We start from the raw sequence: 16,087 nt of genomic DNA on the forward strand, positions 1-16,087 counted from the left end.
ATATTTACGTGTGTACCCCGATAGCCTCGAGATCTTTGGTAAAAATATTTACCTGACCACGATTCATTGGTCATTTTGAAACATGAAGCAGTAATGTTGTTTTTGAAATAGTCTGTCGTTACCAGAAGCCATAAAAAGTAAAACTCAAGGTTAACAAAAAGGTAACCGCAGAAGAGATGTTATACTCCATGTATATGTATTTACGCTAGATATATCGATGGCGTACACGTGTATGCCCTATATATTGTTGACAACGTTTTTGTTCGAAAACAAATTCCCAGAAATTACTTTAATTCTTGTTTCGTGTTCGAGTAGCGTCCCGTCGATTAAGTAAATAGGAATTGGCATTGATAGACGACTTTGGTGAAAAACGCGAGATCTCTTATTCATTCGGAAAACGTCGATAATTCACAGGAATAATCTAATTTAGCGTTTTTCAACCTATGCAGCGCCGTCTTAAGGGGAATCATGGGTTTTCCTGAGAATATCTACCTGGAAAATTCTCGAAAATTTCAACTACTTCCCGTTTTAATTGGCAATATCCCGCATTTTCCCGTATTTCTTAGGAAGAAATATGGCCAGCCTAGTTACAACCACAGTTTTTTCTTGGGATTTTCATAGTTTTAATGTGGATGCTGGTGTGTTTGAACTTTGGAAATGTACATTACTGTGTGCTGCCACCTAAATTTCAAATTTGTAATGAGTGTAACAAGAGAGTAAAAAATGGTTTTTCCTTTCTCAACAAGAAAATAGTTCTAAAAATCAACGATAGATGGTGCAGAAATAAAATATTATTTTCACTTTTATGCCAATCAGGCCGTCAATAAATTGGATGAATGCACGCGCATCCTTCATTTCATGCCGGTAGGCTGCCAGCTAATTTGCTAATGTGCTTCATATAATAATACAAGTGTGCTCAACCTTTACGAGAGGGTGGGCCACTTCCTCGTTTTGAAAACGTGTCGCGTGGCACTGAAGTGATCTTTAAATTTGCCACGAATTACTCAAGTAATTTGTAAATATGTTTGACCGCAAGAATTGTGACACGGGCAAGTTAAGTGCTCTGGAATCGTGCCGCTGGCTACTCAATTAATATATAAATATGCCGCTTGTCATTTGAGTGATCTGGTGCTGTGTCAGGTCAGTCATGTGATCTTTAAATATATCACGAATCATTTAAGTGATCCCTTCCGCTTTGTTCATTTTTAAAAATTAGGTTTGAAGTCACGGACGAGACATTAGTCCGAGGGCTACATTTGACCCGCGGGCCATGGGTTGAGCATGCTTGATATTGACACATGTCAGCACCATCGATCTTCGACTTTTTTAATATTTGTTACTTTTTAATACATTTTTGAAGTTTTAACGAAATTTTGACGCAATTGGTATTTTTTTGGGGGATGTTGCAGGTCTGCCATGAGCTGTAGCGAGCCCACTTTCGAACCTTAAACAACTAGCTATTGCTGTTTTACCCCCCTCAAGGATAAGTGAGTTATGCCAGATGTGTGTGCGAATCGAGTATTGCATGCAGAGGCGTACGCAAGGAGGACGGGGTATAGAGCACCCCTGCCCCCCCCCCAAAAGCAAACTAAAAATTGGAAATAAAAAAAATCAATATTTAAGTAAAATTAATTTTATTGAATTTTCAACTTTATTTTTGAGCGGGAAGTTTCTCGGGAAGGAAATTCTTGCACCCCCTTCAAAGGTCGATCATGCGTACGCCCCTGGTTGTGTGCGTGAAGTTACTGCTACCATCTACATTTCAAGTCGCGAATGAAGTTCAATGATTGGATATTTGTCGTGTTGTAGGACCTGCTGGAAAAAAGAAGTGTTGTAGGATATCTGTGGCGAAACATTTTAGCGTTGAAATCGGCTCACACATTCCCACATCGAGATGGGGAAACAACAGAAAACTAACTCCAGTCGATCACTAATCAGTAGGTATCGGAAACAGATGCTCTGTATGCGAGCCCATCATGTGATGCCCACTCGACACTATATCCGCTTCGTCTTCAAACCGAAAAATGTACCCATCGCGTTATGCACACCGCCAAAGTTCGCCAATTCATAGGTAAAATATTATCTAAGCTCCATTTTAGTCTTCGAAGGACAAGAATACTGAACCATAAATAAACCTACAGACATCAATACATTCTTCCGTGTATAGTGAATGATGAGTATATAATCATAAGAATATGTATATACGTATATATATATACTTAATGTAACTTTCTAAGTAGGTGATACATAAGTAAGTATCACATCGTATATTCAAGCATCGTATATAGTTAATGAAACTAAAGACATATATATACGGTTATAGACCCTAAATTTCGTTATTTCTTGCATGTGAAGGGTGCGGTCTGTTCTCCCAGAAACGAACCACGCGATATCTCCATTTACTTGAATAATAAAAGCACTTCCTTAACATAACATCAGAAGGTTCCAGAAACGACATTTTCTTTAAAAAAAATCGAATCTCGCGAACGACATTTCAAGTTCTACTTTGAATAATTGAATCTAATGCAATAATAATCAAGATTATAATCAGCACCGGGTCAATTCCAAGAGGTGTTTCGGTATCCGTAATTGGTCTCGCGGGGTCGAATACTCCAGATCTACGTTTTTACGAACCTGATACTCGTGCACAGATGGAATAATAATTGTCTTGAACAGTAGTAATAACGACTGATAATTATGTCTATACTGAAAATAAGCCGGACATGCGTACTGAATTTGAATCAGATGGTTCTCGCAGGCTGAAAGGGTCATTTTTGTCGACATCGTGCTTGGTGTAATGGTTCAGGTCGATGAGACAACTGACTAATGCATTGATTCAGTTTTTGCCAGGATATGTCTTCACTAGAGGTTATACTTCCACTGAAGTGATGATCCTCCACCCTATGGTATGTAGTGGTTGCAGTGCGACATGTACTGAAACCCTGTGCAGTACATGTCGGGCCATTCACGCTATACGTGGAAAATAATCAGCAATGGCGGAAAAAAAAAGGAGAGAAATAACAAAAATACGCAGCTATGACGTAACGCACATAGAGGTCCACAAGCTTCCTGTGCATTTCTGGGAGTGTGCACATTTAGAACGCGTTTCTCAGAGTATGCAGATACCCGAAACGCTTCTCTATACAGCAGCGTTTTAAACCTTTTTCCTACAAGCGGGCCGGTGAATTCAAGAGAAAAATTTCACGGACCGGCATTAATGGGAGAATTAATTTGCGAGCGAGCGCAAAAAAAGAGAAGAAAATTTCCTAACCTCCTTCTCATTGCATTTCAAACTTTACAATTGCACATGCGAAAAACATCATCAAGATAGGATTCCTGCTGCCACCTATCGAATAAAAGGGAAAACTGTCTGCAATAATTCTTCAAGTGAAACTGACTGTTGGGTTTAAACTGGTTTGGAGCATGAAAATGAACAATATATGTAGTTTGATATCATATATTTATTTTTATTGTGCACAACAATGCAAATTTTATATACCAAAATACCTGTTTTATGTTTGCTGCGAAATCACTGCGGTGGAAACATAAAAACATAGTAACTGATATTTTGACGAATGGAATTTATACCTGTATGTGGCATAAAAGTGAACAACATACGACGTCATACCGCATATCATTCATTTTTTATACTGCGCACTGGTTTAAAATTAATCGTCAATTTTACTCGAACAATAACGGATAGTTTGGTTTTTATTTAATAGAGGGCAGCAGAGGCTCCATTGCAAAGTTTCTCTATTTTTCTGGGGATTTCTATTTTATACAACATATAGAAAAGGGAAAGTGGGGGAAAAATTTGAACTAATTTTCATCAATGTTCAAGATAACAACTTGCGGGCACACTCGAATCATTTGAAGTAATCTTTGACAAACGTTTCGCATTCACATATGATTACTTTAAATTTTTCTCCATTTAGTTTATATTTTTAACATGGCTGAACACTTTTTTTTTCATATAATTCGAAATTGAAAAGAATATCCCCCCCTCCAGTAGTGGGTTTAAGAATTTGGCGAAATGTTTCGCGAACCAGCATGAAATTCCCACGGACTGACATCGGTCCGCGGACAAGCGGTTAAAAAACACTAATGTAGAGAACGCACACCTAAAACTCTTTTTTTGAAAGCACGAGCACTCAAAACGCATTTCTGGGAGTACGCATACAGAAATACGCACACCATACCACAAATTTATAGAATAATTGTGCGCATAACATTCCACGCATATCTAGAAAAAAGCACACCATACCACCAATTTCTAGAAGCGTGCATAACATACCACACATTTGTAGGAGTACGAATCCTTACATTTGTGGGAGTACCACATATTAATGTCCAGACTCTGCCACGAAGCTGGGCTGGAAGAGATCTTGGCAACGGGATAAGTCCAGTGGCAAAGTTCTAGCGTTCATTCATTCAGCCACAGAGAGTATGCATCCGTATATTCCTAGGAGTACGCATCCATACATTTCTGTGGGAGAACGCACAACACATATTTTTAACGCTTTAAGCGACATCGGCGAGATATCTCGTCTTCAAAAAAAGCCTCTTATTTTACCACTGATAAGGCCAGATATTTTGTAAAGTATATTTTTCAATGGAAAACTTTTCCTTATACCACTGAGTTCGCACCTGCTGAAAATCGGAATAAAGTCTACTTCATTAAAAAAGACGACACACTCATTTTGAAGGGAGGTTTAGTGATTAATAATTCATTTTAGAGGGGTTAAGGAGTACGCACAACAAAATCGCATTTCTGGAAGCACGCATCAACACCACATCTGGGAGTACGCAACCACACATTTCTGGTAGTAAGCATCCACATATTTCTGGGACTACGCATCTACACATTTCTGGGAATACGCAGACCTAAAAAGTTTTTCTAGTGGTGCTCATGTTTCCCGAGCATTTCTAGGATTCGAAAAAGCCCTCCCTCTCACCAAGCATTTATAGGCCTCCTTGAACGTATGGCTATGGGTAAGCAAACCTCTTAAACATTTTTTAGGGAATGCATGGCTCCTGCACATTTGCAAGGGAAAGGGGTAAAACTTCGGTAAGTCGTCACCCCAATGAGACGTCACTCCGGTTAAGTTGCCATTTTTTTTTGTTCCACCTAGGTTTTATAGATAACAATGTTCATAAACCCCCGTTTACTTGTCGCTAATTTCGGTTAACTCGTCACTATGGAAAAGTTTGACAGAGAGGAATAGATGATTTCTATGGCTCCCTTTAAAGAGAGAAAGAGCTTGACAACAGCATATATTGCCGTATGTTCAAAAGTGATCATAAAAGCCTTATGTACCAAATCGGAACAGCTCAAAGTGACGAAAGATATTTGCCGACTGAAAGAACAAAAGTTCTTAAGACTTTAGGGACTGTTCGAGTTTGACGTAACTTTTCCATGGGCCCTCACTAATTCAACATTTGATGCATGACTTTATATGGTAGCTGTATTGGATTAGCTCAATGTGACGAGGAAAAAATAAAAGAAATTTGAGAGAAAGAACTACAGTCGAATCCCGTTATAACGAGCTCATAGAGCGGATAAATCACTTCGTTATAACGGATTTCCACGTTTTCACATTGTAAACTTATCTGGGGGGGGGGAATTAGAAAAGTGTTCGTTAAAACGAGATTTTCTCTATAACGACATTCGCTAAAACGTGATTCCACTATATTTATATAACAATATAGATAGACATAGTTTTTTTGTGTGAAATTTTTAAGAAAATTAAAATCATTAACACATCGTAACCGCTGTTTGATGGGTTGTCACAGCTAACGTGGACATAATAACGTTTTCAATAACGTGGACATAGTAATGTTTTTTATTATGTAATTTTCATATTTGTAATTATAAACGTATATATTTTTTGTGATAATTATCACAAAAAAAAAAAACGCCAACTTGGCGGTGAACCCCAATCATGCCTTTTGTTATCGAACTTTGGCAAGGCATCTCCGACCACTTCCCGAAACGGCTGGCCGAAGCCCAAAATTTGGAAATTTGCCGGGCCAATTTACAACGAAATTGGCCAATCTGTGAACTGGCAAATTTCGGGCTTTGGCCATTGAAGCAATTGCTCTCATGAAAATAACCATGGTAAAATTATCAACAATTGTGTCATATTTTAATAAGACATCTACAAAATATTTTCATCATTTTTTAACGGCATTGGATGTGTTTATTTCTGCCCAAAAAGAAATGTCGGGTTGTTATGGCCTTTGGTTATAAACGAATAACATCACTGATGGTCCTTCGGGAATAAACGTATTATGTAAATAACATGATCTATACTGAGAGTCCGCCGCGCTAAAAGAGTACGTCTTCTTTGCTTATACATTCGATCACACTCCACATGATGATCATTTATACTCTTGCGGGAGTTGTTGAGTACTATATAATGTTTATATTCGAACTAATTGAACGTCCATCTTCGTCTAGGTGATGATGATAACGAATCATGCGGAGATCTATTCCGTATCGATTCCCGTGGCGTTTCGTCGTGACGCCTTGGACAGTATCCGGTCGAGACGTCGAACTTGCCGTATTCGCAGTCTGGATGATGGCAGAAATCACTTTCGACGCACCTATGGATTTAGATACAGGTGTAATGAAATCTGATACAAATACAAACACAAAGACCGAAACAGGCAAATTGCCCAATACAAATTGCCAAATATAAAAGCATACATCTCGAAAGTAATTATTGATACAATAAAACCACTCTTTTGCGGACACCGTCGTGATGACAAACTTTGTCCGTAAAAGAGGGGGTGACCGTTAATCAGGGGTTTGGAATGCATACATTTATTACACGGGGGGGGGGGGAATCCTTACATGACCGTAAGAGAGGGGTTTGACTGCATCTGAATAGTGTCCATTAAGAGCGAGTTTTACTGTGTATAATTCACTGCCCATTAAATAAATATTATGGTTAGATCTTAGTATCGATAGCTTCTAAATTTGCCCCAATATGTTTATCGTATTTCTTTTTAAAGGTGTCAGTAGTGATAGAATTCACGACCCCCGGGGGATAAGCTATTCCATTTATTAACAACGCTATTGGAGAAAATCTCTCTGCGACACCACAGCCTAGAATTTCCCCTTACTAAATTATACTACTACTACTACTCAACCGTACATGCATCTCGTACACATTCCTCTGCGGAACATCTAACGAATTGGTACACGCCCGAATGTGCGTGTACGTGCTGTGAACTTAAGTGTTTCTGTACTATGCGTGCTATGTATAATGCTGCTCGACTTGCCACCAATTTTTCTAACTATGTGTGAAGTGTAATGATTGAAGGATTGTACCGTTGTAGGCCTGATGCGCTCTGTGGTGACTAAACTATACTGGTGTCCGCATGTCGAAGCAGTTGATTGACGGTGTAGTAATAACGCATGGTCCATCCTATCCCTATCGTTGAAAATTTTAAACACGTCGATCATATCTCCCAACACCTGCGTTCCCTCCCAAACATAATGAAGAAACCGTCTTTCTTCGTAGCTCAAGCCTTGTGCGGCATCAAGAGCAAGCGTAGCTCTTCTCTGCACCCCCTCAACCAAGTCTACATCCCGCTGTACGTATGCGGTCTCCAAAACCTTACGGCATACATCAGTCTAGGGCGAACTAAGACGCGGAAAAGTGGAAGAATGACTGTTTTAGGAGAACGCGAAGAGACCTTTATACAATACATACTTCAATCAATACAATATTCGATTTGATTAATTGAAGGAGGCTTATACCTTCTTTCGACTTCATTCAATGGATTTTTTCCTCTCTTGATTTTCAGACATGGCTTCTGTCGGTCAAAGCAGTCACAGCCACACCTACCGTCCCTGTATGTCCTGCTGTTGAAAGGTACTGGACACTCCCGACACCTGAAACAAAATAAAATAAATATTGCAATGCTGTTTTGTCTCTTCAATTGATGTGTTCAATTTTTTTTTTGTGTCCTGTGGAAGGCACTGAGACTACTGACAAGGGTGATCATAATTCCTCGGCTAAAATAACGGGAATCAGAGCCGTCGGAGCTGGGGGTTCTGTGGGGGTTCGATCACCCACGATAGTTTATAGTATGTGTCTGAGTACACACCAAACTGATTCAGAAATCGACATTTTTCCTTGTAAACATCAAGAGGAGCACCAACAAGTTCCGAACACTTCCGACGCCCTTGACCGGAATGGTAAGGTGACCATATGACCCGTATTTAACGAGACGTTTCTTTTTCTTTCGGCCGTCTCGACTGTTTTTCTCAACATGTCCCGTTTTTTTGACAAAGCTTTGTTGAACTTGTAATCTTTTCTCTAATCATGTCAGAAAATAATTTTTTCATAACATTTGAAATTATAATATAGTCATATTGATCTCAAATAATTTTCATACTCAACGTTTTCTTTCGTAAGCTACATTTTAGCATACTGCGTTTTGTTTTAGCCCTTCATTTCTCGCCAATTGCAATGCATGTATATTATTTATACTTCAATTTGATATTCACTTTGCTGATCATTGGCAACCTTTTTGGCGGCGCGCGCGCACACACACACGCACGCACACAAAAAACTGGCGATTTCCTTTCTATTTCTCTTCAGGATCTCATTTTTCTGTATCGTTCTTGATGATATGCGTATTGTAACTATAAGTATTTGGGATCATAAATGCCAGAAAAAATTAAGGTTTCCAATTGTCACCAAAATTTGCAAAATTTAGGAAAAACACTCACACCTCCTAAGCATTTCTAGGAGTTTGAATAGCTCTCAGAGGCATTTACGAGAGTACGCACGTATGTTTCGCATATGAGGAAATGAGCAAGCCTCCTACGAATTACGAAGGGTACACAGACCCGATAGCAATTCAAGTGGGTATTTTTGAAGTATGAAAGAACACTGATACTCTAGAAAATTACGATGGACATTAAAGAGAAAGAGAAAGAGAACAGAATGAGATCAACTCTATTGGGAAAACGCTATGTCACGTTACAGTTGGAGAAGTGAAAAACAAGAAAAAAAAAACATGATCAATGGATGACTAATGACCAACCTTGGAAGACAGTGTTGACAACGGTTAGAGGGAGAAGGTGACGATGATGTTCACCGCAAACCTATAATTTAGGTGAGTTCCATCCACGCTGGTAATTAGAGCTATTTTCTTTCTCTTTCTGTTCGAGTATCATTCACTCGGGCGGATAAATGCGATAAATGGGGCGAATAATGATAATAATAATAATGATGAGGAAAATGAAAGGGGGGGGGGAAAGTCAGCATGCATGGTCTAAGGGTGAATTGAAAAGTGAGGAAGGGGATAAGTCGGCGAATTTCACGCGAGAGAATTCCCATTTCACAAGAATTCCGATCGGTTTCCTAAAGATAGTTTAATTAACGAGTGTAATGATCGAGGACATCGCTGTGATTAGTTTGGAGGACTTTCGGAAACTCATCTCATGCAGGAAAAGAAAAAGTTACTCAGTTCCCCAAAACATTGTTTTCAATTAGCATTTACTTGAAGTTCCTTTGGAAAATATTGCAGGAGCCAAAGAGACGTTATTCCCTAGCCCAGGGGTCCTCAACCTTTCGCGAATTGAAACTTCACACGAAGTCTACGGGCCACAAACTCGTGTAATTTAGCGACACCTTAGTTCACGGCTCCCCAAACTTTTTGTTACGTCACCCACTTCTTCAAAAAAATTTTTTCTCCTGCCACCCCCCCCCCCCTAAACTCAAGTGACGTTCACCCATATGTTCACCCTGATGGGTGACGTTTCACCCATAAGATCCTATATTATACTCGTAGCTTTTATCGCCCCTCTCCGGAGCATTTCACCTCCCACTTTGAGAAATACTGTCTTAATTGAAGTGACCAATGGGATTCCGAGTCAAACCATAGGTGGAGATAGCCTTGAAAATCTGGGGGGGGGGGACACGATGATTGCTGGGGGGCATGATGATGATGATGATACCAATTCATATACACGCAAATATATTAGATCAGTCGGCTTTACCCTTGATGCTGGGGCCCCCGTATCTCCGCCCATGAGTTGAACAGGGACAAAATAGAGTAACTACTTTCATTTATTCTGAAATTATTTCTTTCATTAATTATCAATTTTTACTATTTCTGAAATAATTTTTTTCACTGATTCTGAAAAAGTTTATGATTAATTACTGGTAATCACTTCAAATTATTCTTTAATTATTTATATCGGTTGATTATGAAATTATTTTTCTTCCCAATATATCTTAAAATAATTCCTCTGAATGATTATGGAATTATTTTTCCATTGGTGTGAAATAATTTCGATCACACAGAAATTATGAAATTATTTCTCTCATTGATTTATACGTTATTTTTTTTAACTAACTCTGAGATTATATTTGTTTTAAATTTCTAAAATTATTTATTTCAATAATTTTTAATTTTTAATTTTGAACTTAATTCTTTCGTTAATTCTGGATTTATTTTTTTTCATTAATTCTGAGTTTTCATCAACTTACTCCAAAATTACTTCATTTATTCTAGAATTATTTCAATTATTTCTTTAACTTATTCTGGAATTATTTCAATTATTTCTTTAACTTATTCTGGAATTATTTCATTTATTCTAGAATTATTTCAATCATTTCTTTCACTTATTCTAGAATTATTTCAATCATTTCTTTCACTTATTCTAGAATTATTTCAATCATTTCTTTCATTTATTCTAGAATTATTTCAATTATTTCTTTCATTTATGAAACAGATTCACAGTGAATGATAAAGAGAGAGAGAGATAGATTCAAACTTGATAAAAAAATTGCTTAAAAAAAAATTGTAGAAAAAAGCCTCGGAATTGGTAGGAAAAAGTTTCTGAATTGAGAGAAACTTATCTTCAGAATTGATTACAATTCGGAATTGCTGACTGAAACAGGTTCAGTATTGACGAGAGAAGCATAATCAGAATTTGCAAGGGGAATAGAATCAGAACTGACGAGAGAAGCAGGATCAGAATTGGCGAGAGAATCAGAAATCTGAATTGGCAAGAGAAGCAGAATCAGAATTGGCAAGAGAAGCAGAATCAGAATTGATAAAACGGACTCATAACGGACGAAACAGATTCAGCACTGATGAGAAAAATAGATTCAGAATTGATGAGAGAAATACTAGTATATTCAGTACTGATAGAAAAGTAACATCGGCCATTAACAGGAAATTGAGTTCACAATTGATACATAATTAGGTTCATAACAGAGAGAAAAATAGTCTCAGAATCGGTAGAAAAATAGGTTCAGAATCGGTAGAAAAATAGGTTCAGAATTCATAGAAAAATAGATTCAGAATTCATAGAATAATAGGTTCAGAATTCATAGAAAAATAGATTCAGAATTCATAGAATAATAGGTTCAGAATTCATAGAAAAAAAAGGTTCAGAATTGATTAAAATTTGGAATTTCTTCTGAAACTCATTCAGAATTGACAACAGAAACAGATAAAACGAATAATAATCGTCTTCGATTCTGAATTGAAGAAAGAAATAGATTTAGAATTCATAGTCGAAATAAATAATACATTCAGAAATGATCAAAATGAAAGATTTGAATAATCCTCCTTACCACTTCAACTCAGGTCCCTTGGCCAAACCGTTAAGACACCATTAACAAACAAAAAATCGATATGTATGGAGTATTCTGGAGATTCTGTAAGAATGATAGAAAGGGAATGACCTGGACACAAGACAAATTAGTTGAGCAGTTTTCTGTGAAAGAGTGCTATGGGGACAAATATAGGGCGGTAGTTGTCCAAAGATTCAGATTTGATGGAAGAAACAGATTCGGATTTGATGAGAGAAATAGATTCAGATTTGATAGAAATATTCAGAATTTTAAGATGTAATTTCAGAATTTTAAGATGTTATTTCAGAATTTTAAGATGTAATTTCAGAATTTTAAGATGTAATTTCAGAATTTTAAGATGTAATTTCAGAATTTTAAGATGTAATTTCAGAATAAATGATGGACTTATATAATTTGGATCCTCTTTCCCACTCAGATTCCTTGGCCAACCCGTTAAGACACCACTGACACAACCAAAAAATAATTGATATGTATGGAGTTATCTCGAGATTCTATAAGAATGATAGGAAGAAAATGACCTGGACACAAAACAAACCAGATAAGCAGTTTCCTGGTCATAAGCAGTAAGGAAAATGGATGCCATTACCCTTGTCTTCCATATTTATCCTTATCGAAAAAAGCTGAGACATCAAGTCTAAGCGAAAGGGTTGCGATTCCCCCGTGTGTAGGACATAGACGTAAGATTACAAGTAGTCGTATTATATATATATCTATGGCACAGGACAAAAATCCCACACGCACAGAAGACCTTTAATAAACACAAAAGGAAGAAGCCATTTTCGTAAATGGATTCCTCTCATACAATTTTTTTGTTGTTGTTGTTCCAGGAAGCGTTGATAAGGAGATGCCGCCATTTTGAGATAATTGAGATCTTTGTGGGGGTTTGAGTGAGTGAAAAAAAAAGCAAATCGTTTTGTCTTGTAATCTGTCGTTGAACCGCGGTTAAGAATTGAACAAGTAGACACACGCTAGTATCTTTTCCCGTGGACGAGTCTCTTGTTTATTTCCTATCTTGTTACGGACAGTGTATTTCCAATACCAATGTTATCAGTACTAGACAAAGAGAAAGTGTATAAAGTGTGTTCGGTCACTTACTTCGAGTTGCTTTGTGTCTGGTGATGTCGGTGATGGTGGAGGCTGACTGTCCTCCTATCGTGGGTTTTGTTATCGTCGTCGCCGCCGCTAGTAGTTGTTGTTGTCGTCGTCGTAGAGGTCCCGTCCAGCGGGTGCGGCCGCAGTCCATCGTGATCCATCATCATCTTGGCACGTGGCAAGTCGTTGATCGGTTGACAGTGACAAGACGTGTGATTGACAAATACCAACCTCTCGATGTTATCCTTGTTGGTCCTGCCGTGACCGAGCCCATTCTTGCCGACTGTCAGTTTCTGAACAATGAATAATCAGAGTCATAACGTCAAGCATGATGACTGATTTTGAGATTACATCAAATAGGTACACTATGTAAGTCAACGGATACCTTGGAACTCAGAGATTCTCTTGGAATTTTCGGAAATACAGTTGGTGAATTGTTCTAAAATATTTGCCGTGTAAACCTTACGTACCCACAATTTCCAGTGCAAATTTAGTTGTGAGTGTTTTGAGGGGACTGATGAAAAATTAAATTAAAAAAAAAAGATTTTACAAACCCTGTAAGTTACAAAAGTTGCAAATCATTTGCAATTTTTATAGAGTATTTTGTTTGCTTTGAACAATACTGATAAGATAATTAGATTCCGAATTTTAGTGTATTGGATTAAGAATTTAAGAGAATTAGATTCAGAATTTAAGAGAATTAGATTCAGAATTTAAGAGAATTAGATTCAGAATTTAAGAGAATTAGATTCAAAATTTAAGAGAATTAGATTCAAAATTTAAGAGAATTAGATTCAGAATTTAAGAGAATTAGATTCAGAATTTAAGAGAATTAGATTCAGAATTTAAGAGAATTAGATTCAGAATTTAAGAGAATTAGATTCAGAATTTAAGAGAATTAGATTCAGAATTTAAGAGAATCAAGCACATAGAATGACAATTAAGCACATAGAATGAGAGTTAAGCACATAGAATGACAATTAAGCACATAGAATGACAATTAAGCACATAGAATGACAATTAAGCACATAGAATGACAATTAAGCACATAGAATGACAATTAAGCACATAGAATGACAATTAAGCACATAGAATGACAATTAAGCACATAGAATGACAATTAAGCACATAGAATGACAATTAAGCACATAGAATGTAAATGTTACAATGATAATCAGGAATTACAATGAGAATTAGGAATATAAAATGATAATCAGGAATTAGAATGAGAGGAATAGATTCGAATTCGATGGGAATTCAGATATGATGAGAGAAATATATTCAGAACTGACGAGTAGAAACGAATCGGTAGAATAATAGAATGATAATTCTCTTCAATTCTCTGAATTAAAGAGTGAAATATATCCAAAACTGAGAGGAGAAAAATATATTCAGATTTGATGAGAGAAATACTGCGTATATTCAATATTGATAGGAAAACTGGGTAAAGCAGAACTGATAATTCAAAATTGGAGATAAAAATAGATCTGGATCTGAGAAGAGAGAGATAGATTCACAGATTTAATAAGAGAAACACATTCACAGATTTAATAAGAGAAACACATTCACAGATTTAATAAGAGAAACACATTCACAGATTTAATAAGAGAAACACATTCACAGATTTAATAAGAGAAACACATTCACAGATTTAATAAGAGAAACACATTCACAGATTTAATAAGAGAAACACATTCACAGATTTAATAAGAGAAACACATTCACAGATTTAATAAGAGAAACATATTCACAGATTTGATGATAGATAATGATTAATGTATTTATGTGAAAATAGCACATATATTCAAGAAGATACGAATGTTCCTTCTAAAAGTTGCGATTTTCATCACAAATGTTTTGTTTATAACTTGCGGAATTTAGAAGAAAAAATTTAAGAGACAATATTAATGAGACATATTATAATGGAACAATTGAATGCTAAATAGGTGAGATATGATCATTTTAAGTGAACGAATTTTAATCATGCATGAGCAGGGAATATGGATTTTATTCTCTCAAAATTTTTTGTTGCCAGGCATAAAGTGCAAGTTACATAAAAATTGCAGTTGAATGTCTTGAAATTTCAGAAAAAACATCGGCGATATAGTAAACTGTAATTAAAGTTGCTTGCTTAAATTAGCTGAATGTTGAGGGATTTTCCACATAATGATATTCCGATTGATTTGACTTTTCCATTTGATTATTTCGAGAGTTAATCCTCAGCATTACGTGAATCGGCAAAGACGTGTGTCTGACGCTAAATAAGGGAAATATTTGAGCATAACGCACTTGCATAGTGTCAAAATGTACAAAAAAACTCGAAGGAAATATCAAATAACAGAAAATAATCAAATAACAGAAAATAATCGAAATATCGATTTGTATAGAAAATCTTTCAACATTCAGCTAATTTCAGCATGTGACTTTTAAATTACAGCTCAACGATATCGTCATAATTTTTCTTAATTTTCACGACATTCAACTGGAATTTTTATATCAGTTGCAACATGTATCTAGCAACCAAATTATGAAAAATTAAAATTGATGTTTCCCGCTTATGCATGATAAAAATCATTTACTTAAAATGCTTATATCTAATCGGATATTCAATTGTTAATTTTGAATTTTCTCTGCAGTGTCTCATGTGTGGTGTCAAAATTTCTGTAAGTTTCGTAAAAATTGGTGGGAAACATCGCAGGTTATAAGTAAAAAACATGCGATGAAAAAAATTGGAATTTTTAGATACACAGCCATGTCTTTGCGAATATGCGTGTGTTTACGAAAATGCACACACGTATTGCGCAAAAACAAATAAAAATATTCTATGAAAGAGCCATATTTTGTAGCTTTTTTTGATACAGGGGATTGATCAAAAACAATTTTATCTTTTCGATTCCCTGAATGCTCTCGGGATTAAACTTTCACTAAAAATTGTGTATATGTTATTGCCGAAGCCGAAATTGGTCTGTTCACGAAGTGGCCGATTTCGTTGTAAATTGGCCCGGCAATGTCTGAATTGGCCAGCCAGAGAGCCCTGGCCAAAGTTCATTAAAATCCGGGTCATCGAAAAGTTGGCATATTCTTTCGTGGTAATTGAGCCCATGTTAGCTATGACAACCCACGAAATTGCAGTAACGATGCGGTAATCATTGTTTCTTCTTCAAAATTTGACATAACAAACACTACGTCTATATTTTTATAATTTTTTGTTTTTTTCTCTGAAGTTTCTCTTTTTTTCTCTCTCTCTTCCCTCTCATGGGGCTAATCCTGTACAGCTAATATATATAGCAATGTACCACGCGTTTGAGACGAGGAAAAAAATACATGAATTTGGTGCCTACCGGACCGCCTAATGGAGTTCGGAG

General features: G+C 36.5%; 1 protein-coding gene across 1 annotated transcript in view; it reads right to left on the reverse strand.

Annotated features, from left to right (window-relative positions):
- Nucleotides 1-6,168: 6,168 nt before the first annotated feature.
- Nucleotides 6,169-16,087, reverse strand: part of LOC149089434 (uncharacterized) — a 49,425-nt gene continuing 39,506 nt past the window's right edge. Inside the window, exons 4-6 of the mRNA XM_089238542.1 lie at nucleotides 12,726-13,015; nucleotides 7,769-7,903; nucleotides 6,169-6,606 (exon numbers count right to left, since the gene is read on the reverse strand). Of these exons, the coding sequence (XP_089094668.1) occupies nucleotides 6,435-6,606; nucleotides 7,769-7,903; nucleotides 12,726-13,015 (597 nt within the window). The 3' untranslated portion in view covers nucleotides 6,169-6,434. The remainder of the gene's footprint in view (nucleotides 6,607-7,768; nucleotides 7,904-12,725; nucleotides 13,016-16,087) is intronic.

This window comes from Pholcus phalangioides, unplaced genomic scaffold, assembly GCF_987345545.1.
Source record: "Pholcus phalangioides strain wild (caught in Gottingen) unplaced genomic scaffold, Ppha-v1.0 ptg000002l_1, whole genome shotgun sequence".
Taxonomy (NCBI): domain Eukaryota; kingdom Metazoa; phylum Arthropoda; class Arachnida; order Araneae; family Pholcidae; genus Pholcus; species Pholcus phalangioides.